Source organism: Oratosquilla oratoria, unplaced genomic scaffold (genome assembly GCF_046742065.1).
Source record: "Oratosquilla oratoria isolate Oo_2021 unplaced genomic scaffold, ASM4674206v1 SCAFFOLD57, whole genome shotgun sequence".
NCBI classification, from domain to species: domain Eukaryota; kingdom Metazoa; phylum Arthropoda; class Malacostraca; order Stomatopoda; family Squillidae; genus Oratosquilla; species Oratosquilla oratoria.
Genome location: NW_027467721.1, coordinates 117295 through 143054, shown reverse-complemented (window position 1 = coordinate 143054; position 25760 = coordinate 117295). Strand labels below are relative to the sequence as shown.

General features: G+C 39.2%; 1 protein-coding gene across 2 annotated transcripts in view; it reads right to left on the bottom strand.

Annotated features, from left to right (window-relative positions):
• Positions 1–3271: 3271 nt before the first annotated feature.
• The window catches only part of LOC143023738 (uncharacterized), an 86983-nt gene continuing 64494 nt past the window's right edge, over positions 3272–25760 (bottom strand). For both annotated transcript variants that reach the window (XM_076182340.1, XM_076182341.1), the window contains 5 exons: positions 23805–23995; positions 21379–21616; positions 14444–14597; positions 4052–4595; positions 3272–3430 (listed from right to left, as the gene is read on the bottom strand). In XM_076182340.1, the coding sequence (XP_076038455.1) occupies positions 3287–3430; positions 4052–4595; positions 14444–14597; positions 21379–21616; positions 23805–23995 (1271 nt within the window). In that variant the 3' untranslated portion in view covers positions 3272–3286. The remainder of the gene's footprint in view (positions 3431–4051; positions 4596–14443; positions 14598–21378; positions 21617–23804; positions 23996–25760) is intronic.

Genomic DNA, 25760 nt, shown 5'->3' with positions numbered 1-25760 from the left:
TTGTGGGGGGGGGGGGTTGTTGGGGGGGGGGTGGGTGGGGTGTGGGTGGGGGAGTGGGGGGTGTGTGGATGTGGGGGTGGGGATATGTTATGGGTGTGTGGGGGTTGTGAATGATGTTGTGATGGGAGGTGGTATAGGGGTGTGGTGGGTAAGGAGTGGGGGTTGGGGGGGGTTGGAGATGAAAATGAGGGAATGGGATAATGTAGAGATATATATAAGGATAATGAGATTTATGGGGGGGTAGGAGGGAGTGGGGTAATGTTATTGAGAGGAAGATGTGTTGAGGATGGTGGTATAGGGGGTTAGGGGAGATTTATTGGGGGGGGGGTTGTTTATGGGGGGAGGAAGGTGGATTGGGATTAAGAAGATGTATTGTTGAAGTGAGGTTTAGTAGGTGTGGTGGGGGGGTGGGGTAGGTGTGGAGGGAGGGGGGGTGGTAGTGTGGGGGGGGGGTTTTGGGAGGAGAAAGGTTGAGATATGGGGTGGTTGGAAGTGTTTTAGAGGTTGGGTTTTGGGGTGTGGATAGTGGGAGGGATAGTTGGAGAGTAGAGGAGGATGAATGAGATAGGTGGGGAGGGGGGGGGGGTTAGGTGGTATTGGGGATAAGGTTGGGGAGGGGAGTAGGAGTTTTAGGGTTATGGGGTTGGGAGGTGTGGTGTTGAATGTAGTTTTGGGTGGATTGGAGTTATAGTAAAGATGTTGGTAATATGGGGTGGTAGATGGTGGTGGGGTAGTAAGATGGGTGGTATTAAGTTTGGGTGTGGAGGTATTATTATTTGAGGGGATGGGATTGAGGAGATAAGGGGTGAGGTGAGTTTTTTTTTTTGGTTATTTGGGGATTTTGTTGTTGGGGTGTTGTGTGTTAGTTTGGGTGTTGGTGAGGGGGGTTGGGGGGGGGTGATTTGGGTGGAGATTGGGGGTGTTGTTATTGATTTGGGTGGTGGGAGTGGGTGGGTGGTGGAGAGGTGTGTGTGTGGGGGGGGGGAGGTGATGGGGGTGGGGGGGTTTTTTTTTGGTGGAATTGTGGGGGATTTTGAGATGGTAGGGGTTGAGTAGAGTTGGTGGATTTTGGGTGGAAGTTTTATGGGATTTGGGGGTGGGGGTGAGGAGTTTGATTTTGGTGATGAGTTGTAGTTTCTTGTTTTTATGGAGAGTATGGGTTGAGGGAATGGTTTTTTTTTTTTTTTTTTTTTTGTTTTTTTATTGTGGGGGGAGGTTTTGAGATTGGTAGGGGTTGGAGTAGATGTTAAGGTAATTTTGTTTGAGGTTATGTGTATTTGTTTGGTTGTGGTAAGTACGTTTGAGTTTGGTAGGTCGATACGACTCGTATCTGATAAAAATAAAATCTGACAGACAGTCACAAACACGATTTTGTTAGTATGCAAGTCTCATTTACTGTGATTGCGAATATTTGATATTTGGAGCATTATATTGTTGAGGTTAAATTTTCTATGGTATGGTGAGCGTACGGAAATTTCACCCCACCCCCGAAATTAGTCGATCGATCGAATCAAGAAAAAAGTCTGACTATTTTTCATTAAAAAAAAAAAAAAAAAAATAGCCAATATTTGTTCGAAAAGCTCAGTTTCTTTGAATGCTACTCATGAATTGGAGCCAAATTTAATCTGAAACATTTACAAAGTAAGGTTGAGTCGTCGAATCGAGAAAAAAGTCTGACAGACAGACACGAAACCGCTTTTATTTATTAGATTATATTCCACTTTCCAATATTTCATTATTGCTGTTTTGTCTCACTTTGATCATTTATGTACTCGTAAAGTTAAGGTTGTTTGTTGGTTGCAATCCATTAGTGGTGCGCTTGATTCTACCTGTTCCCGCGACTTGTGCGGTGACCCATTCCTCAGTCTCTCACCATTCGTAGTGCTGGTCAATTGCTCTGGAAGTCGTGTTCATTACCCCTACACGTGTTCTTCACATGGCACCGATACACTCCTCTAAGCCAACAAAGACAAAGATTCAAGGAATGGCTGGAAAAATTGCTAAGCGAGAAAGGAAGTGTATGACGTTATCAGAAAAAATCGTCATTTTGGACAAACTGAGAAGTGGTATGTCCTATGCATCATATGCCAGAGAATACACTTAATGAATCTTCTGTGCTAACCATAAAAAATGTGAAAATGACATGCCGTGACACATTGTGCTCCTGTTTCTGCTAAAGTGGCACATCACATCAGACGAATTTATCATCCTTTCATATCTTCGACGTCGGCATCTACCATAACAAACATGGCGTACCATTCGTCGTACACAACTTCGTTACTTAAAAAATCTGTTTTAGCACCTTTTTTGTTTTTCATTTCCGCACACAAAATTGCATATTACAGTGTTACATTTTAATTTACAAAATCAAAATTTAATTTTCTATTGCTATATTACTCCCATGGTCGAAACTAAAGATTTACCCCGGTATTTGATATGAAATATCAGCATACGCGGATTTGGTTATATGCGGTAATTTCAGGAACCTAACCCCCGCGTTATTCGAGGGACTACTGTATAATGGAATTTGGAAAAAGCAAAAATAGAATATCCAGTAAATACAAAATTGGAACAAAAAAATTTTACTAAAGTAAATTTAGAAAGAGATCTAGGAGTGATCGTTTCAAATGACATGACACCAGATAAACATGTAAACAAAATAGTTGGACAAACCTATAACTTAATAAGATCAATGAAAGTGGCCTTTGACTACATGACTACATGGACGAGGAAATGGTGCAGAAAATCCTAGTTACACTGATAAGACCAAAATTAGAGTATGCAGCATCACTATGGACACCCAGTGAAAAAAAAAACATAAAGAAACTAGAAAGAATTTAAAGAGCACTAACAAAGATGGCACCAACACTCAGCATGATGACATACAAACAAAGATTGGACAAACTAAACTTATTAACTCTGGAGCAGAGAAGAGAAAGTGACGATTTGATATCCATACATAGAATTATGAAAGGGACGGAAATCCTTGACAGGGATGATCTACTTAAATGGGACAAGAAATACAAGGGGACATAAGAAGAAACTTAAGGACAGTTACAGAAGAGTTCTGAAAAAGAATAGTTTTCCACACAGTGATAGATACATGGAATAAATTGAAAGAGAAAACAGTAAGTGCTAAAACTATACACGACTTTAAGAAAGAACTGGATGCGGAAAGACACAACTGTGGGTCCCTACGAGCATAGCTCTTCTCCCGCAAAATACAACTGGGTAATAAATACATACAGAAATATATTCCTACATGCAAAATATATGTATCAATTTCTTACAATCTTACCTTGTGAAGTCTAACTGTGAACCAAAGCTGTGATGGAGGACAGGCTTCAAGCCCTATTTGCCCAACTTTAGTGCACAAACTTTCAGCCAGGCTCCAAGATTTTTCACATACATTCTTGTAACTTTTCAGACCCTAAATAAACATAAAACATCACAATGAGGTCTACAAATCATTCAAACAATGTAGTTATAACTAAATCAATATCAGCCATTCATACATGAATAAATACAAAGGTTATAATAATAATTGTTCCCTTGATTTCCACTGCCTGGAAACCATCAGTGCAACAGCAGTCACTAACAGTCCTTGGATCTTCACACAACTATCTCTCAGGAGACTTATCTCTGTCATATTAGCATGGGTCTGTCTCTTGGTCACTGGCAAGTAAGTGAAAGAAAAAAAGAGCAGTTGCTGGTTGCCAACTCTCCTTGTGTGAAAAAATGGAAGATAGTCAAAACTGATAGAGATCATGAGTCCACTTATCAGCCCTTTAGAGTTGCATCTCCAAATGGAAGTGAGGGTGTTCATGGAACATGAAGATCAGCAACTAGGAAACTATTCCTCCCTGGAGTTTATTTCACAAGATGACTACAAGTAGGTGCCCTTTCTAAGGAGAAATATTAGCAACCAATTCTGGCTCATCCTGAGATCTTTAAGCATAGGGAATTCAGGAAAGTAACAAATAAATAAAAGCATTACACAAGGAAAATGAGAGAGAGAGAGGGAGAGTGTGGGGGAGGTTATGATTCTCACCTGTTTTATACAGTACATTGCATAACTGGTTCTATTCATGCTGGTATGCACATTTGCAGTGAGGTAGGCCAGTGCCAAGCACAGATCCTGATGGAGAGGGGATGAACATGAGACACAATCTAGCAGTCCCTCGCTGCACTCTGGAAGACGAAGCTTGCTATTTTCCTGACGGAACTTGAGAGATGGCGAAAGATGGATATCACTGTCAATGAGGTTATGGACCCTGTCTTCGGATCCAATGACAATGCCTTTGCTTTGGTCAACAGGCTGAAGACTGAACTCATCCTCAGGGATGCATTCTATCTTCAATAAACACTTCTGATTGTCTTCTTTCTCTTGCAGAACATTCTCCTTGTTAGTTATCTTAGAACTGCAATTTTGGGATAAAGTCTTATTTGAAGGGGAGTACTCAAACTGAAGATTTTCTTTGCCATTTACATGTGGAAGAAGAATGTTCTGAAGACTATCTACTTTCACTTCACAATCTGTCCACAAATTTGTCAGAGCATCAACTCTTGCCAGGATTTCTATAATTTCTCCAATTCTGCAAAGAACATAAGATTGATGTAAATCATAATTCTGTTAGTTACTCAATTAGATGAAGTGTCTGTTGAGCAATGAAGAATGTGCAAATCAATCAATAATTCTGTTGCCCCAGGTCTCTCTTGCATGAGACCCATGGCTCACAGGTATGTAGGTTTGTGTGTGTGTATTTACCTAATTGTATTATATGGGAGGGGAGCTATGCTCGGAGTGACCCGTCTTTGTATCTCTCAGCATCTAGTTTGTTCTTAATTTCTTGTATGGTTTTTGCACATACTATTGTTTCATCCAATTTGTTCCAGACATCCACCACTCTGTGGGAATTTTTTTTTTTTCCACATCTCTTCCATAACTGTCCTTTTTGATTTTCTTTTATCCCACTTTAATAAATCTTCTCTGTCAAGGACTTCCATACCTTTCATGATTCTGTAAATGGCCAGTAGATCTTCTCTTGCTCTTCTTTGTTCCAGGGTTGGTAGTTCCAGTTTGGACAATCTTTGTTCATATGTCAATTTAGAGCAGTGGTTCCCAAACTATCTTACCTGACGCCCCCTTTTTGCTTCCAGTAGACCCGCACGCCCCCACTTCCTCTTTTGTTCATGTGAAAGGATTCTTGCATTTATTTCTTAGCATTGTTCAGGAAAACAGATTTCTGTTTGTATTAAATTTTAATAATGAAAGCCACTCAAACAAATAATAGTACATTCCAGAGACATTTTTCTAAGTAACTAAAAACAAAACATTTGGTTCAAAGGGAACCAAAAAAAAGTTTGAACATTAGCAAATTGGCAAAATTGACTTGCAATTTTAAGAATAGATAATTTGAAAACATGGCATATAATATTTGGAAAGACTCATGAAACTAAGGCACAATTTATGAACTAATTTAGTGAGATGGATGCTGCTGCTTCTTCCTCAAGATTAGAAATTCTAGGATTGAAGTATTGGGAGTTTGTGATGAGTCCCTCGGTGGCATCAGTGTGGTTGGTATCACTGACATGTCCAAAATGTGTAAGGAGAACTAGCTTAATAGAAAACTGGTTGGAGTGACTGCTATAATTATACTTTGCATGAATGTAATGGCAGATATTTGTTCTTTGAATAATTTAATTATTCTAATTAAACAAATATTTTTGAGCAGATGACTTCACGCCTCCCTAGGGGGGCACGCCCCCTAGTTTGGGAACCATTGATTTAGAGTGTTGGTGCCATCTTTGTCATTGCTCTTTGTATTCTAATTTCTTTTTAGTACTGGGTATCCATAGTGTTGCAGCGTACTCCAATCTTGGTCTTATCAGTGTGACTTATATCTTCTTTACCATTTCTTCATCCCAGTGGTCAAAGGCCTCTTTCACTGATCTTAGTAAATTGAAGGTTTCTCTATTTTGTTGATATGCTTGTCTGGTGACATGTCTTTACTGGTAATTACTCCTAGGTCCCTTTTCGAGTTAACTTTTTGTACTTCCTTTGTACCAATTTTATATTGTCCTGATATTCTATTATTACTTTTTCCAAATTCCATTATACATTTCTTGATGTTGAAGTTCACTTCCCACTTTTGACTCCAATCCCAGATATTATCCAGGTCCCTCTGTAGTAATTCAGTCTTTCTCTGTACTTACTTTCTTTAGTATTTACCTAGTTGCCTAGTTGTATTTTAAGGGACTAGAGCTATGCTTGTTTTGACCCATTTTTGTATCTCTCCACATCCAGTTTACTTTTGAATTCGTGTATAGTTCTGGCATTAACTGTTTCACTGTTCAATTTGTTCCAGACGTCAATCACTCTGTGTGGGAAACTGTTCTTTTTCAGATCTCTTCTGTAGCTGTCTTTCTTCAGTTTCTTTGTGTGTCCTCTTGTTTCTCTTTGGTCCCATTTTAATAGATCACCTCTATCAAGAACTTTCATTCCTTTCATAATTCTGAAAATGGTCAACAAATTGCCCCTCTTCCTTCTCTGCTCTAACGTTGTCAGTTGTAATTTCTCCAATCTTTGTTCATATGTCAAATTTGATAGTGTAGGTGCCATCTTAGTTGCCACTCTTTGGATTCTTTCTAATTTGCATAATCTGCAAAGAAGTTCATATAACATTCCACACCATCCATGTCATTTATATATATGGCAAACATTATTGGAGCCAATATAGAACTTTGTGGGACTCCACTTATCATTTCTTCCCAGGTTGAGATTTTGTCTCCAAATACCACCCTCATTTTTCTCCTGTTCAAGAACTCTTACATCCATTTCAGTAACTTTCCTTGTGCACCACCTATTATTTCAAATTTTCTTAGTAGCTTCATCAAATGCTTTTTGTAAATCTAGGAAAGCACAATCAGCCCATCTGTCCCTTTCTTGCATTATTTCTATTAGCCAAATTGTTTTGGATTCAGTATATTATTTTCTCTCAGATGTTTAATCCAAATACTTTTGATAACTTTTTCACATATTTTTGCTATTGTGTTTGTAAGGGAGACCAGCCTACAGTTAGTTGGATTTTCCTTGTCCCCCCTTTATATATTGGTAAAATGTTTGCATTTTTCCAATCTTGTGGTACCTTTCCTTCTTTGAGTGAGTAATCAATTATCTTATATATTTTGTCCGTTAGTTCATTCATACATTCTTTTAATATCCAATTTGCAATTCCATCTGGACCATGTGATTTTCTGATGTTAAGGTTTATCATTTGATCCTTTATTTCCTTGTGTCACAGTTATTTCTTTCATGGGGGGGGATCTCTCTCTCTGTCCTTCATCCCAATTTTGTGTACTTTCAATTGTGAATTAAAATGTGATTTAAAATGTTTGTTCATAATTTCAGCCATTTCTACATCTATATATTCATAATTCCCTTGATGCATTTTCTCTATTTCTTGTTTATCTTTTAGTTTACCATTCATATCTGTAGAATAGTTTAGGTTGGTCCTTGCATATTTCTATTTAGTCCTTTTCATAGTTTCTCTTTTCTTCCCTACATATTTTTACATATTCGTTTCTTAGTTTGATATATCTTTGCCACTTGCTAACTTTTTTTTATCTTTCCCAAGGTTTGTCTCTTCTACTGGCATTAGCTCTTTTTAGTCAGTTCACCTTTCTGTACATTGCCCTGTATTCAGCTTTCAGATCCATTAGTTCCTGTCAATTCTGCAATCTCCCAATTTCTTGGGACATTTTTATACCTAGATTCTCTTTCCAATTCTAAATCTCTATCTAGTATTCTACTTTCTTTTATAAACCCTGAAAATACATTATCAAACCTTTGAGTAGATATCGGGGTATCAATCATACAAGTTTTGTTGGGTATGATCCCCAGCAGTGATTCCACTCTGCTTACATCCAATCTTCTCTTTGTTGGTTCACTTTTTCATCTTCTCCTTCATCACTCTCTATTTTGTGTATTTAATAATAATGTTGAATTTACTCTATTTATCATTTTGGTCACTCAATAAACACAGCTCTCTTTCCTGAATTTAAATACAAGCTAGGTGTTTACTTTGAATTTATCGAAAAAGCACTGTACACCAGAGCTCATTTCTAGCCATTCATTCCCGCCTGTGGTTCGTGCTCAAGTGTGTGTATTTATCTAGTTGTATTTTGCGGGAAGGGTAGCTATGCTCGTGGTGTCCCGCCTTTGTATCTCGCAGTGTCTAGTTTGCTTTTAAACTCATGAATGGTTTTTGCGCATACTATTTCACTATCCAGTTTATTTCAAGTGTCCACTACTCTATGTGGAAAACTGTTTTTCTTCAGTTCTCTTCTGTAGCTATGTTTTTTTTATTTTCTTTACATGTCCTCTTGTGTTTCTCTTGTCCCAGTTTAGTAAGTCCTCTCTAACGAGTATCTATGTGCCTTTCATGATTCTGTAAATGGTCAGTAGGTCACCTCCCTCTCTTCTTTGCTCCACCGTTGGTAACTCCAGCTTAGCCAATCTCTCCTCATATTATAGGTTTGCAAGTGCAGGTGCCATTTTTGTTGCTGCTCTCTGGATTCTTTCTATTTTCTTTATATTCTTTTTGATACTGGGTGACCACAATGTCACCACATACTCTAATTTAGGCCTTATCAATGTAACCAATATTTTTTATATCATGTCTTCATCCAAGTATGCAAATGCCACTTTTATTGATCTTAGCAAGTTGTAAGCCTCCCCAACAATTTTGTTAATCTGTTTATCATAGGACAAGTCGTTTGTGATAATTACCCCCAAATCTTTTTCAGATCCTGCCTTCTTTACCTCCTTGGTTCCAATTGTATATTTTCCTGATATTCTGTTTTTGCTTTTTCCAAACTCCATTATGCTACACTTCTTAGTATTAAAGTCCACTTCCCATTTCTGACTCCAGTTCCATACCTTATTCAGGTCTTCCTCCAGTGCTTCAGTCCTTATCAGTTTCTACTTTCCTTAACAGTTTGGCATCATCTGCAAAGAAGCTGATGTAACATTTCACATCCTCGTCCATGTCATTCACATAAATAGCAAACATTATTGGTGCCAATACAGATCCCTGTGGTACTCCACTGATCACCTCTTTCCAATCTGAATATTTTTCTCTGAGCACTATCATCTTTCTACCAGTCAGGAAGTCCTCCATCCATTTTAGTAGGTTCCCTTGTATTCCTCCTATGTGTTCCAGTTTTTTTTTTAGTAATTTTCTGTGTGGTACTTTGTCAAAAGCTTTTTGCAAGTCTAGGAAGGCACAATCAACCCATCCATTTCTTTCTTGCACTATGTCTATTAGTATTGAGTAGAAGCATATAGTTTGTGGTGCATGATCTTCCTTGTCTGAACCCAAATTGTCTTGGGTTTATTATGTTGTTGTCTTCCAGATGTTTTACCCATCTATTCTTGATGATTTTCTCACAAATTTTGGCTATAGTGCTTGTTAGTGATACTGGCCTATAGTTGGTGGGTTCTTCCTTGTTTCCTCCTTTATATATTGGTACAATGTTAGCATTTTTCCAGTCTTTAGGTATCTTTCCTTCTTTGAGTGAGCTATTCATTATGTTGTGTATTTTGTCCATTAGTTCTTTTTTGCATTCCTTTAGAATCCAATTTGCAATTCCATCTGGGCCATGTGATTTTCTGACATCAAGTTTTGATAGGTGTTCTGATATTTCTTTTTGTGTTGTTGTAAACTCACTCATGTGGGGAGATTGCTTGTTATTATCTTTGTCCCAATTTTGTATTTTCTCTCTGGTGAAGACAGATTTAAAGTGATTGTTCATGACTTCGGCCATTTCTAATTCTTCTGTGTATTCTATATTTCCTTGCCATAGTTTCACCATTTCATGTTTGTTTTTAAGTTTACCATTCACATATCAATAGAATAGTTTGGTTTGATCTTTGCATTTATCTATAATATCCTTTTCATGGTTCCTTTTCTCCTCTCTTCTCACATTAACACTCATTTCTATAGTTTATATAAATTTGCCATTTACTAGGTTTTTTATCTTTTCTCCACCTTTTCCAAGCTTTGTCCCTTCTGTCCTTTGCCTCACTGCATCTTTTGTTGAACCAACATTTGATGTACTCTCTCGCTTTTGTCTTGATACATGCCTGTTTACCCCTTCATTGTAATCAAGATATTCCATTTCTCAAGATAATCAAGATATTCCATTTCTCATCCACTTTTGTTTCTTCCATATAGAATTTTTCCCAGTTTGCATTCCGGAAGAATATCTTTACTTTTGCAAAGTCCGTTTTGTTGTACATCAATCTTCCTTTCCTATGCTTTTCATTTCTCTCCATGTCTATTTCTTCCTTTAGTACAGTTTCGATGAGTATATGGTCACTCTTTCCAATTGGTGTCTTGTAATGGATTTTGTCCACAATTTCAGGTTCTGTTGTAAATATTAAATCTAGATTCGACGGCTCTTCATTGCTTCTGTATCTGGTGTTTTCACTGACCCATTGGGTCATTGTGTATTCCATGGTCATGTCCAGCAGTACATTACCCCACAAGTCGTCTCCTCCTCGCACTGTCATGTTATCCCAACAAATTTCTTTGCAATTGAAGTCCCCCATAATTACCAGATTACCCCTGCCCATTAGTATCTCATTTAGTGATTTCCTTGTATCTTCTAGCATTTTTGTATCTTCGTTCTCTTTCCAAGCGTTCATTTTTGGGGGCACATAGGTCACCACAAACTTTCTTCTTTTCATATTCTTGCCTTCAACTTTTATCTTGATCAGTTCAACATTACCTTTGCCCTCCACAATTTTTGTCACATTTAAGTCTTTCTTGGCCAAGAACATGATTCCTCCTCCCTGTTTCTTGTCCCTCTTTTTTATCCAGTAATTATATAGTCCTTGTCCGATATCGATGGATTGTATTTCACCTCTTTGTTTAGTCTCTACAATTCCCATTATGTCTGGTTTTTCTTCTAGCAGGCAACCATTGAGTTCGTTCAGACCTGAAATTAATCCATCAATGTTAGTATAAGCCACTTTTAATTTTCTTCTTCCTCCATTATTTTTTTTGTCTTTGGTTTTTTCATTTTGATGTGCCATTTCCTCAATCTCATGTCGATTACTCTCCAATGGAATTCCTTGCTTTCTGTCTCCATTCTCATTGAGTTTTTTTTCCTTTGCTTCTCTTAGTGAATTTCCTTTTTCATTTCTCTTTTATCCATATCTTGTTGTACTTTTCACTCCTTGCCAAGTTGTCTACTTTTTCAAATGTCTTCTACTACCATCTGTGACCTTAATTTTATCTTTAGAGGCCGATTTCTATCCTTAGAATAGCAACCGATTCTATATGTCTCATCCAGGTCTTTGCCTAAATCTCGGTCTCCCCCCCTGAATTTCATTTAGGATTTCTACTGCTGTCTCTCTTTCTTCTTCTCTCATGTACCTCGCCAATCCCTGTTTTTCTTTTAGTCCATATACCACAATACATTTTTTCCTATCTACTGTATCTCTGACCCAATTAGCTTTTTCATTAATCACTTGGATAATTGTCTTTTGCATTATCCTGCATTTGCTGCTTGACTATTTCTTTGAAAGCAATTTCCTTATTTTCAATGTTTTCCTTCCACTTCTTGATTTTCTGAATACTTTCCTCACCTAGGTTCTCTTCGATTTTTTCCGTCATTTCTTGTAATTTATTGTTCACCTCTTTCTTTAAGTTTTCGCTATTGTTATTATCATTAATTCTCTTCTTTTCATTATCACTCTTCAGCTCATTTATATCCCTTTTCATTTCTTTAATCTCATTTGTAAAATCCAAGCTGGTTTTTCTTAGGTCAGAAATTTCGTAATTCACTTGTGCTAAGCAGTCCATTAGTCCAATGATATCCTTTCAGGGGGTACGCGACACCTAGGGGTCATTTTCTAAACTATTTAGAGTAAAGAGCTGAAACTTCTCAGGTAAATAGGTATCCATGTTGCCTACATTTTAGGTGAAACAGAATGATGTATGTACACATGTACATATACCAGTAGCGACATTTAAAAGTGCACAGCATCATAATACGTAGACCAATTTGTTTTATATTTTGGCTATGATTAGTCAGTAGGCACACCTAGGGCCGGTCATTGAGTAATTAAACAATTTCCTTTATACTTTTGCATACAGGCATTTCAATTTTAATGTCCAGCAAAAATAGTGAAAAATTACATTTTTTTGGTCTTGTTTCCATTATTACTCCTAACTCTTTCATCTTATTCAAAATATTCGAATGACCAGCCCTAGCAGTTACTAAATGTAATATTTCCTGTAAGTTTCATCTAAATCTGATGTATTTTAGATTTTTTATGATTAAAAAAAAATGTTAAAAAATATCGTACGGAGATATGGCGACTTGAAATATAAATATATCTGTAACTTGCTTATAGTTTCACCAATTTGACTGATTTTTTCATGGCTTAATTCTTATTATATAATGGATAAGTACAGTAAAAATCATCAACATATTTTAATTATAAGTACTTTAAATAATGAAAAACTAAAGTATAAGTATATCACAGTAGTGGCGACGCACAGACGACACCATCATATAATTTGCTTTTTTGCACCTATGTGGGTTTCTTCATATGAAACCTCACTGCTGGGGGTCTTCGGGGTATCTAAATCATTGGAAAGAGGTTTATTTTAACCAGCAGTGGGTGCCTTTGGAAGTGAATCCTCTCTTACTCCACGAACCATCGATAGTAACTTTTACTTCTTTTACTTCTGGTAAAGTTGGGTCTTCCTTTTCTAATGCTGCATGTACATGTTCCCTTGTTTTTTCCAAGAGTTCCTCATACTTCTTTATGCTGGTCTCTATAATATGATGGCAAAGTTTACTAAACGTCTTGTGATGTATCATTTTCATGTTCATTGCCATGCACATTTTCTGTACTGCAACATCCCCACAGAGTAAGCCGGCCTCCACAACTGTTATGTACTTCATAACTTTTATTTCTACTGCCTGGTGAAGTACACCATTTGCTCTTTTCAGAGCACAACTTTCATTCTGCCTGAAATGTCTTCACAATTCCACATTTTCCTATCACTTCAACATACATCTTCTCACCACACTGGCATCTAACAAGCAAATTTATCCACGGCAAAAAACTGCTCTTCTCCACAATCATAAATTCACGTTCATTCTTATCTCCCCTCTGTACAATTTCATAACTAATATCTAATTTTCTTGCTGTATTCGAGATGAATAAAGTACTTCATGGTGTAGAACCTGGCTACATATGTTGAGAGAGGTGGAAGTGAGGGCAGTGGTGGAGTGAGAGGTGGTGAGGTCTAGGCTAGTCATCTTTGACTGTTTGCCATCTTTAACTGTTGTTTTTTTGTCATTGTAGATGTTCTTTTTGCTACCCATGATGACTGTACTAATGAGTAATATGTACTAGCTAAGGTGATATATTGCCAGGAGACCTCATGAGACATGCGTACTTTTTCTTTCAAAGCTAGTAGGTAACTGACGTCCAGCTGAGCTCTAAGTTGGCAAGAGCTATCCCTCCACCTTCCTCCCTTCCCCTCCACCCTCATACTGGCCGTTGAAGCATTGGGCGAGCAAAAAATTCAATCGAATTTCAACATTATTCGATGCGCCTGAAGGTCCAAGTGGCACGCCCACCTCTAGTGTGGGTTGTGCCTTTAACTCCATCCATTTAAACCCCCCCCCCCCAAGACATTTAAATTGCGCGTGGCTGGAAAATTATTTGTCGGGATTTATTTCTAAATGGTATACAAACATTTTGAACACAGTTTTGAAAAATGCTATATCTTGACCAAATTCACCCCCCCCCAGGTGTCGCGTACCCCCTTAAGTCCATAATTTCATTCTTCCACTGTATCCTATTTCTGCTCATATCCCTCTCTATCTCTAATAATCAACTTATATCCCTCTCTATCTCTAATAATCAACTTAAGTTAATGCTTTCATACTTACTAAATCCTGGAAAATCTTCTTTGTCGTTGCTGATACACAAGTTTCGGGAATGTTTGTTTACATCGCGGTTCGATAGACTGACGCCAGATGGTTCTGGTTCATGATTGGCTTTCGGGTCGTTGTTTTCCTTCATTTTTGCTAATTCTGTGTTAATACAATTGACTAGCACTGCAAAGATATCATTTCAGACACTCACGATCATTCCCCACCCCTACAATACAAACCAGGTTTCCTTTTTCGTCGTAAATCCTCTTCTTCTTGGTCCCGCGATGACGACGGCAACAGAGGTGTTTATGGTGTGAAGGCGTGCATGTGTGTGTATGCATGTCCATACACATACACCTTTGACTTGGCCTCCATTATATCAAGGAAATGACCTCTAGTATATACCAGTATGTAAACATATATAAACTCTATTTCAACAATGCACAGACACAATGTTCAGGTGTGGAAAAATTACCTGAGAGGTAGTGCAAGTTTCTGTGCTAAGACAAGAGATTCTTTGAGGCAAGCCCTGGCCAATCGGGGTTCTGCAATGGTTAGGCAAACTTCCCCCAACCATGAAGTTGTCAAAAAGAACAGCCATACAATTCTGTGCCTCCAGCAAATATATTCTGTAACATTCAAAGCAATTATACACATAAATATGCATATGTTTACTGAAAGTTGTCATTACACACACACACACACACACACACACACATATGTATATATATATATATATATATATATATATATATATATATATATACGTATATATATATATATATATATATATATATATATATGACACACAGGAACCCACAGTCGGAGAAAATAAACTTTGAATAAAGAAGAATCCTATATTTCGGCTATCAACTGTAGCCCTCTTCAGGAAAGTACATAGAGTAGAGTACAGAGTGGACTTATAAGCTACAGAGAGGAAGAGATGTAGACAGATGACCTCACTCAGGCGCGGGGCAAACTGGGGTGGCGGAGGAGGGAGGGGGTGAGGTTGTAATGTCCGTACCAACTTGTTAACTGCTGCGCGTGAAATAATGTCAGGTGTCCACTGCCCTTTAGAAATATTAATATTAGGGCATTCCTCAATTTATGCTGATTCAACTATTTTCCTCCTGAAACCGCAGTGGGACTTAAACACTAATCTGGCCTTACCCCAATCGAAAGAATGATTCTTATTTTTGACATGAAGAAATACAGCCGAGTTTTCTTGCCCATACCTAATTGACCTTTTATGTTCTGCCAATCTAGTGTTCAAGTCTCTCCTGGTTTGACCCAAGTAAACCAAATCACAATCTTTGCAGGGCAAACAATAAACACCAGGTGACTCAACTTTCTTCGGTTTTTGTGGAACGTTCACAATTTGCTTACGCACGGTGTTAGGATAGTGATAGGCAATAGTGAAACGTTCATGAGGAAACAACTTAGTAGAAGAACTGATGGTATTATTGAATGGAATTTTTAAAATGTCCTTAAAGGAGCGGTGAAAACTTGAGGGGACGGAAGTTTTAAAATGGTTGGTCCTAGCCTTACTGAGGGCTTGGTCCAGAAACCAAGGTGGATACGCCAACTTCTCAAGTTGACATTTGTGGAAATCCAGACATGCTCGGAGGGACCTGTGTTTAGTTAGTCCCAACCAGTTAATTTTTAAGTCTCTTTGTGCACAAGCTTTTCGGAAGGCCTGCTTCCTCAGCGGCCAACACCATGCCAACCTCACACGTAAGCTCCACAGGCTTTGTAATAACAGTGTTTGGTCCAAGTTTTCTCTCACGGACAACGTCATCAACCTCACCAACATTGAATTGTTCAACACCCAATTAGAAGTGTTGGGGCTTGGCCTTAATTTCGCCCTCACTCCCGAGAGAAATCATGCTCTGGACTATTTGGTTGGTTTTGACAAATATTTAGCGAACAAAAAATATGACAAAGACCTTGCCTGCATTAAAGGGGTTTTATTAAATGGCATTTCCGAATGTTTTAAAAATGAAAGTGGCCTACCAAAAAGACACAGAGAGGCCCTGTCTGCTCTTAAGAAACTTGACAACATCATTATCACTAAAGCGGATAAAGGTGGCAATATTGTTATTTTAGATCAGTCTGTTTATGTTAAGAAAGCCTATGAGTTGCTTAATGATTCGGCCACTTATGAAAAACTCACCAAAAACCCCCTCAAGAACGCAGCCGCCGAGTTTAACAGACAAGTCCGTAACATCACAACTGATAATTGCATTAATGAACTGAAAGTTACCAACCCTAAGCTCCCATATTTTTATGGTCTCCCTAAAATTCATAAAACAGACATTCCCCTCAGGCCCATCATATCCAACCGCGGCTCCTGCACTAGCAAACTTGCTAAATGGCTGGGGGATCTTTTATCCCCGTACGTTGGGAATTTCTCTAACTCTCATATCACAAATTCATGTGATTTTATTTCTAAGATCAAAAATATGGAAGTTCAGGGTTTAAGGCTCCTCAGTCTTGATGTTTCCTCGTTATTTACGAATATTAATGTCAATGATGTACTTACTTTTTTGGAAACCAAACTGCAACAGCTTCAAGACACTTTCCCCCCTCCCTGTCAACAAAATTCTTGCTTTAGTTCGCCTTTGTGTTTCTTCAAATGTTTTTTCCTTTCAAGACCAATTCTTCCGTCAAAAATTCGGTTGCAGTATGGGTTCCAATTTGTCTCCTGTTTTGGCCAATTTATACATGGAGTATTTTGAGTGTACCCTTTTGCCCAGCATCAAACCGCCCAAAATGATTTGGCTCAGATACGTAGACGATATCTTTTCGGCGTGGGATGACAGTTGGGGCCCATTTGAAGTGTTCCATGATAAATTGAACCAATTGACCCCGAATCTTAAATTTAAAGTTGAATGGGAAGGACACCAAATCCCTTTCTTGGATATCTTGATAAGAAGAACTGATGATAATTTATTCTTTACAGAGTACCGTAAGCCCACCCACTCAGGGAGTTACCTTCATTTTTTTAGCAATCACCCTGACAATGTTAAGAAAAGTGTTGCCTCTAGCCTTTTCTTGAGGGCTTTCAGGATTTGCAGTCCTCAATTTCTGGACCAAGAGATTGAGGGTATCAAATGTCAACTTGAGAAGTTGGCGTATCCACCTTGGTTTCTGGACCAAGCCCTCAGTAAGGCTAGGACCAACCATTTTAAAACTTCCGTCCCCTCAAGTTTTCACCGCTCCTTTAAGGACATTTTAAAAATTCCATTCAATAATACCATCAGTTCTTCTACTAAGTTGTTTCCTCATGAACGTCTCACTATTGCCTATCACTATCCTAACACCGTGCGTAAGCAAATTGTGAACATTCAACAAAAACCGAAGGAAGTTGAGTCACCTGGTGTTTATTGTTTGCCCTGCAAAGATTGTGATTTGGTTTACTTGGGTCAAACTGGGAGAGACTTGAACACTAGATTGGCAGAACATAAAAGGTCAATTAGGTATGGGCAAGAAAACTCGGCTGTATTTCTTCATGTCAAAAATAAGAATCATTCTTTCGATTGGGGTAAGGCCAGATTAGTGGTCAAGTCCCACTGCGGTTTCAGGAAGAAAATAGTTGAATCAGCATTAATTGAGGAATGCCCTAATATTAATATTTCTAAAGGGCAATGGACACCTGACATTATTTCACGCGCAGCAGTTAACAAGTTGGTACGGACATTACAACCTCCCCCCTCCTCACCCCCTCCCTCCTCCGCCACCCCGTTTGCAGTGAGTGAGGTCATCTGTCTACATCTCTTCCTCTCTGTAGCTTATAAGTCCACTCTGTACTCTATGTACTTTCCTGAAGAGGGCTACAGTTGATAGCCGAAATATAGGATTCTTCTTTATTCAAAGTTTATTTTCTCCGACTGAGGGTTCCTGTGTGTCATATATATATATATATATATGAGAGAGAATGTGGGTGGGGTAGGGCAAACGAAGATGTGTTAGGAATAGAGTTTATTGCCCTAACGTTGCGACCAACTTGGTCTTCTTCAGAGGACTACAGCATTACAGACGGAACACAATTCTTATATTCGTAGTGAGAGGGAACCCGCCAAGGTATGAGCGTCATGTTTTCCCTTTGGCTAACGATTTAATTATTAGGACACTTGCTGCTTTCGAGAGGCATTTAAATCCGTCTCTGTCGTTGTTGTTCTTGTTGGCGGCGATATGTGCAGCTTCCACAGTTTTTCTCATTTTCTTCTCAAATCCCTCATGTAGAATTTCTGCGTTGTTCCAATCAGGTAGATGTCCACATTTGTCCAGGTGACGAACCAGGGAGTTAGATGTTCTATGAGCCCTGAGATCGTTTTTGTGCTCATTCAAGCGTTTATTGAACCCTCGACCTGACTCACCGAAATAAGATGATGGACAACCGTTGCATGGAATACGGTAAATGACACTGAGATTATTACGCATATTATTATGTTTCTTAAATATAATAATATGCGTAATAATCTCAGTGTCATTTACCGTATTCCATGCAACGGTTGTCCATCATCTTATTTCGGTGAGTCAGGTCGAGGGTTCAATAAACGCTTGAATGAGCACAAAAACGATCTCAGGGCTCATAGAACATCTAACTCCCTGGTTCGTCACCTGGACAAATGTGGACATCTACCTGATTGGAACAACGCAGAAATTCTACACGAGGGATTTGAGAAGAAAATGAGAAAAACTGTGGAAGCTGCACATATCGCCGCCAACAAGAACAACAACGACAGAGACGGATTTAAATGCCTCTCGAAAGCAGCAAGTGTCCTAATAATTAAATCGTTAGCCAAAGGGAAAACATGACGCTCATACCTTGGCGGGTTCCCTCTCACTACGAATATAAGAATTGTGATCCGTCTGTAATGCTGTAGTCCTCTGAAGAAGACCAAGTTGGTCGCAACGTTAGGGCAATAAACTCTATTCCTAACACATCTTCGTTTGCCCTTCCCCACCCACATTCTCTCTCATTTGTCTGAAATAATCTTATATATATATATATATATATATATATATATATATATTTATATATATATATATATATATATATATGTATATATATATATATATATGTATATATATGTGTGTATATATATATATATATATATATATATATATATATATATATATATATATATATATATATAATATGGTTTAACGTCACAAACTCCTCCCATCGGGAGGCTAGGAGGTGCCCTTACAGAGGACTTTGTAGCATGGAATTTAATAAACCATGCCCTTAATTTAACTTCACCGGTGGCAGGATCCGAACCGCCATCCCTCTCAACCTTTGCCGCAAGTAACGACGTCCTAACCCACTCAGCCAGCAAGCTTGCATATAATATACATACATGTACCAAAGGCTTTTCCCCCCCTTACAAGGGAGGTAGCCAAAAAGAAAAAGGCATAAAGACCATTTCCACCCATTCCATCCCTAAATACACTCCACTCCCCTCCACCCTCTACCCTTCGGGTCATCTCTGCACCTTGTCCACTGCCCTGGGTCAGAGGCAGTGTCACAAGACACAGCACATCCACAGCAAAGTGCTTCATTAAATAGGCAATCCCCCCTCTCCATCCCCTCATGCAGAAAAGGAGAAGATGGGGAAAAATCCCTTCGTGTTGTGTCAAAATTTTCTCACACATACTACCTCACCCCCCATCCCCCCACCCATTCCACCTCATGCATCACATCATCCATATACAACCATTCTCCATTCACCCATCTTGTCCTCTCTCATCCTTCCTCAACAGACATTCCCCTCTTCCCCAAAGCTCCTTTCACCTCATCCATCCATTTCATCTTAGGTCGTCCCCTCATGTTCACTCCCTCCACATCTGCCTTCCACATCTCTTTCACTAATCTTTCTTCACTCATTCTTTCCATGTGTCCAAACCATCCCAATACTCTTTCATCAACCCTATCTCCCAGCTCCCTTACCACCCCTGTTCTCCTCCTCACCGCATTTCTCACCCTATCTAGCCTAGTAACCCCCATCATACTTCTCAGACACCTAATCTCAAACACATTTAAACTCCTTCTCTCTTCCTCTCTTATGTTCCATGTTTCTGCCCCATACAGTGCTATTGGCACAATCACTCCTTCATACAATTTCCTCTTAGCATCCATTCCCAAATGTCTATTCCTCATTACACTTTTTAATCCACCAAGGCATTTACTTGCTTCTCTCAATCTACATTCTACCTCCACCTCCACTTCACCCTTTCCTGCCACATTCGCACCCAAGTATCTAAAACTATCCACTTCCTCCATTCGCTCTCCCTTAATGCTCACTTCCAGTCTGCTGCCACTTTCACTCCTTGTACATCTCATCACCTTACTTTTACCCACATTTATTTTCAACTTTCTTCTTTCATACACTCTCCCAAACTCTGTCACCAACTTTCTCAATCCCTCCTCTGATCCTGCTACAAGCGCAGTGTCGTCTGCAAACAAAACCTGGCTCACCTCCCACTTTTCTCCATTTTCTTTAAACATCTCCAATCCCTAACCCACCACCTTTGCATTTACCTCTCACACCACCCCATCCAGGTATAAGTTGAACAGCCAGGGCAACATAACATATCCCTGACGAAGTCCCACCTTTACCTCGAACCACTCACTCTCTCCATTTCTATTCCTGACACATGTTCTACTACTCTTGTAAAAACTCTTGACAGCTCCTAGAAGCTTTCCTCCTATCCCATATATCTGCAAAACCTCCCACAATACCTTCCCGTCTACCCTGTCATAAGCATTTTCCAGATCCAAAAAAGCCCAAAAGCATCCTTACCTTTTCCTATAGCTTTCTCACGTATCTGTTTTACCACAAAAATCTGATCTACACAAGCTCTACCTGTCATATATATATATATATATATATATATATATATATTTGTATATATATTCTTAAAGTTCTGGTAACATTGCACTTTACACCAATAACAAAACTAATTAATTCTATACATCTCAATCACTTGGAGATAATTTTATGAATTCCTACTCTAAATCTTTAACCTGGGTACCAAGAGAATGCAGATAATGGCCAAACAATAAGAGAAAGAATATACAAAATAAAACCAACATCTTTTATACTCTATGGTCAAGATTCCTGGTCTTGTTTCTGTGCAGTCCACCTCCCTCCTCTCACCCATCTGCTCTGAGATGAGGAGGTTAGCAGAGAAACAAGATAAAGGACAAGGTAATCTAGGCTTTTGTAGTTCTATATGTGTCATGACCATCATCATCGTTACTAATTAGCTACTTCCATTTGGGTGGGGAGCCCAATTCCTAGCCTGAAAAATTTAAGATTAAGGGAAATGCCCCATTAAAAAACATCATTATCCTTTTTTAGAATCTATAAGCTCAGAGAAAGATTCAAAGTGACTACTCACCTGATGTTGTTGATTCCGAACATTCAATCAGTGCAAAAGCTTCCCGACAGGCATAGAGGGAAAGAAAGGGCACAGGTTCTGAGGGACGGTATGCACCTGTGGCGACCCATGAAGGTAACCATGCATACAAAGAAGCAATGTAATTCACCAACACAGAAACTTCGGTAAGACGGACAGTGCGCTTCTCAAGTGCTTTCTCCTCCCTCAGTTCTTGGAGGTAGCCAGCTCCTAAGGTATACTGTATAAATAATGTAAATCAAGCTGTGATTACTCATTATGACCATTTATCATGAATTATGCTCTAGATGACACCACCACTAAGAAGACACTGAACACCCCATCCTACAATGCCCACACTAAAAATCCCTAAACAACAACACAATATTTCTTCCTTGAGTAACCTATGGGCCTGCCCAGTGGATATTGTCAGTTACATGGGAGCCATGGATCTCTTCAAGAGACACCTGGGGCAATGGGTTGATTGAATGATTATGAGACTTCGACAAAAACAGCATTACCCAATCAAATAATCCAGTCTGATCTCTCTTACAGGAGACCTGTGGCCCTAAGGTAGTTAGGCGCAGCCAAATTTGGCCCATAGGTCACTCAGAGAAGACTTAAAAGTGTTGTCTGGACAGAGTGAGTGTTGAGGAGTGTAAGTCATGTTGTGTCTTTTGTGTGGTGACTTCACCTGAGGCATATGGTGTCTGTTGTTAAGTCAGTTTTATGATAAGCCAGCTGTTGTTTGTGGATGACACTGCTTGTAGCAGGATCAGAGGAGGGATTGAGGAAGTGACAGAGTTTGGGAAGGTGTGAGAAAGAAGGAAGTTGAAGGTAAATGTGGGTAAAAGTAAGGTGATGAGATGTACAAGCGGAGAAAGGGGCAGCAGACTGGAAGTGAGTATTAAGGGAGAGAGACTGGAGGAAGTGGATAGTTTTAGATACTTGGGTGCGAATACGGTAGGAATGGGAGGAGTGGAGGTCGAGGTAGAATGTAGATTGAGAGAAGTGAGTAAATGCCTTGGGGGATTAAAAAGTGTAATGAGAAATAGACATTTGGGAATGGATGCAGAAACATGGAACATAAAAGAGGAGTTTGAATATGTTTGAGATGTGCCTGAGAAGTATAATAGGGGTTTCTAGGCTGGATAGAGTGAGAAATGAGGAGGTGAGGAGGAGAACAGGGGTGGAAAGGGAGTTGGAGGATAAGGTTGATGAAAGAGTATTGGGATAGTTTGGACACATGGAAAGAATGAGTGAAAAAAGACTAGTAAAAGAGGTGTGGAAGGCAAAGGTGGAAGGAGTGAACATGAGGGGTCGACCTAGGATGAGATGGATGGATGGGGGTAAAAGGGGCATTGGGAAAGAGGGTAATGTCTGTTGAGGAAGGACAGGAGAGGTCAGAAGATAGGAGTGAATGGAGAATGGTTGTGCATGGATGATGCTGTGATGCATGAGATGGTGGTGGGGGATCGGGGGTGAGGGAGTATGTGCGAGAAATAAACTGATGTAGCCCAAAGGGATTTCTCCTTTTCTTCTCCTTTCTGCATGAGGGGACCGAGAGGAGGGGTCGCTGATTTGATGAAGTGGCCTTGCTGTGGATATGCTATGTCTTGCAACACTGCTTCTGACCCAGGTCAGTGGGCGAGATGCAGGGATGACCCATCATCCAGGAGGTGCCAAGATAAGAGGGAGGGAAGAGGGTGGAGGGGAGTGGAGTATGTTAGGGATGGAATGGGTGGGAGTGGTTTTTATGCCTTTGTTTTTTGGCTATCTACCTTATAAGGGGGAAAAATCCTTTGGTATATGTATGTATCTAATTCCTTCTTCCAGACCATCTTTTGCCTTCACTCTTTGCAGGGGAAATTTTCATACAGGGTATATTCCTAGCCTCCTCACATTATCCCAGTTAGTGGTCTTTTATATGTAGAATGAAATAATGAATTCTATCCATCTATCTGGCAAGAAAGATAGGTTTTATTATTTCACTAATGTGAGGTGGTGTATGGGAGTGGGTGTGTGCCTTGACTAGTTACCTCTCTAATACGGGGGAAGCACATAGGCTAAATAGATAGAGATCTATCTATATAGCAAGGGCCTCTTCCCATTTATAAGGGAGGTAGCCAGCCAAGGCACACATGTCTTGACTTCTTGTAGGATGAACATATAGAGAGCAAGATCCCTAGTCCTATCATTCTATCCCATTTTGTCACCTTTTATGACTTGCATAGAAAACATGGGTGGCCTCAAACTACAAACCCTGTGATTTGGTCAATGTAATAATAATATGACAAATTTAGTAGTAACACTATGATGAGTCATGAATACTGCTTTGACAGCTTTTTACCAAACTCAAAAATACTTATACATAAACAAGGTTAACTGCAAAAAACACGGAATGAAAATGAAATACTGGATATAAAGACCTGTCCAGTCCTAAGGTAGTAGAAAGCCAAGGCTGCCTTGGCTGTAAGCTGCAGAGTCTGGGTGCTTGTTTGGTCCCTGCCAGAAGATGTACTGTCCTCAAGAGCACTGTTGTTCTCCATTTTCACCTTCAGCTCCTCAGCTAAATGTTGAGGAACCATTTCAGGGAATGCCAGCATCAACTCACTCAAACCTGGCACAAAAGAACAGTAAATACATGAACAGCTGAAAGAGTAAATCATGGAAATGTGACTCTACATGTTCACCCATTCAGCAAAATAGTTCACCTGAAGAAGTAATTTAGGTGCAGCCATTCAGGCCTCTGTGGAACAATTCTGGTCTTGTGGTCACCTTTCTTAAGAAATAATAATTGTTACCTAGAGTTTCACTAACTGGAAAACCTGGAGCACTACAGCAGCTGGCAACAGTCCCCATCCTGTCATTGGTCCCTCATCCTTCTTTAAAAGTTAAAGGTCAGATATCAACAGATATACCATTTGCTAAAAATCATCATATTGCTCGAAAAAGTACTTTTTAAAAGCATACAAATAAAGTTTTTACCTGTTACAGAAGAATTTATTCAGAAAATTCACTTTTAATTGCGCCTCACATACCACTTTTCCGAAGTCTAGATGTTCTAGTCGATTAGTAATTAGTACCAGTAATCGCCGCTAGGTGAACCGGCGGTGACATCACAGTTGCCAAACAATCAGACAAAGAAACACACGCTGTAGTTTAGGTCAGTCATTCCAATCGAGTTATTCATCTTCATGTTCGTTTTTAATCCAAATTTGTTCGCAAAAATGGCCCATTGTGCACTCCAATTCGGGAGGATAGTATGTATGGTGGAAGAAGAGGAAGAGGAGTTTGATATCGCCGAACATCGCATTGTAAAGCCTTACCAGTTCGAACTGATAATAGGACAGCCCGTTTGTCGGAATACAGTGCAAGTGAAGATGAAGAAAGTGGTGAACAAAATAGCGAAGAAGAAGGGGAAAGCAATTTGTCAGATTCAGAACCCGAGACCACGGGGGAGGAGACGGAATTCGACGGCGACGTTGATTTAGACAGTGCCGAGAATCAAGATGGGCCTACCACCCCTCCTAGACGCAAACGCAAAAGATCTGACCAGTCTCATAGGATTGGGAATACCAACTGGTATGAAATTCAGTGCATTATTCCTACCTTATTTAGGCTATCATTGCAAGCATGGGATGGGGTCCTTTGTTTTTATGTCGACAATCATTTGTCAGTCTCTCTCTAAAATTCCAAGCATGGGGGGAAAATTAAGTGATATGAATTGCCTTGTGGCCATTTCTTCCTGCAAGATCGAGATTATTCATTTAAAATACTGGAATGAATGAATGAATACATGTAAATAAAATGAAGCCAAATAATATTTTAATAAGTACTGTCAACTGTGTATTTTCTATTTTACTAAACACAGTAAAGTGCATAAAAATAAAAATATGTACAAGGAAAAACATCATAAAATGACTATCAATATTTATGCAGTTGTTTCTTTCAGGCTATACAGATATATTGCTTACCGGCACTTCACCAGATGGATTTACCACATCCTTGGTAAAAAAAACAGAAAAGTTTTGCCATCTTGTGCAGTCTCACGAATTCGTGCATAGTGGGAAAGTGAGGACTATACATACTATGGTTTCAAATATCCCCAAGTTTGATGTGAACGCAATGACATGTGATATAAATATCAGGAAGCAATGTGGACTTATGAAATCACTGTTAGTTTGATTACAAAGTCATGTACCATGTACTAGTCTGTTGACTTTTTATCATGTTTATGTGATGGCAATACTGCTGCTGTACACAACCTAGTCAGTGCTTCAATGATTAAACCGTGTTCGCGATTGTCTTTCAGACACTACATCTGATTTAGTGTGTCTTTTGTAGGTATCTGCAATATTTTATACCTCCGGTCCAGCGGCGGC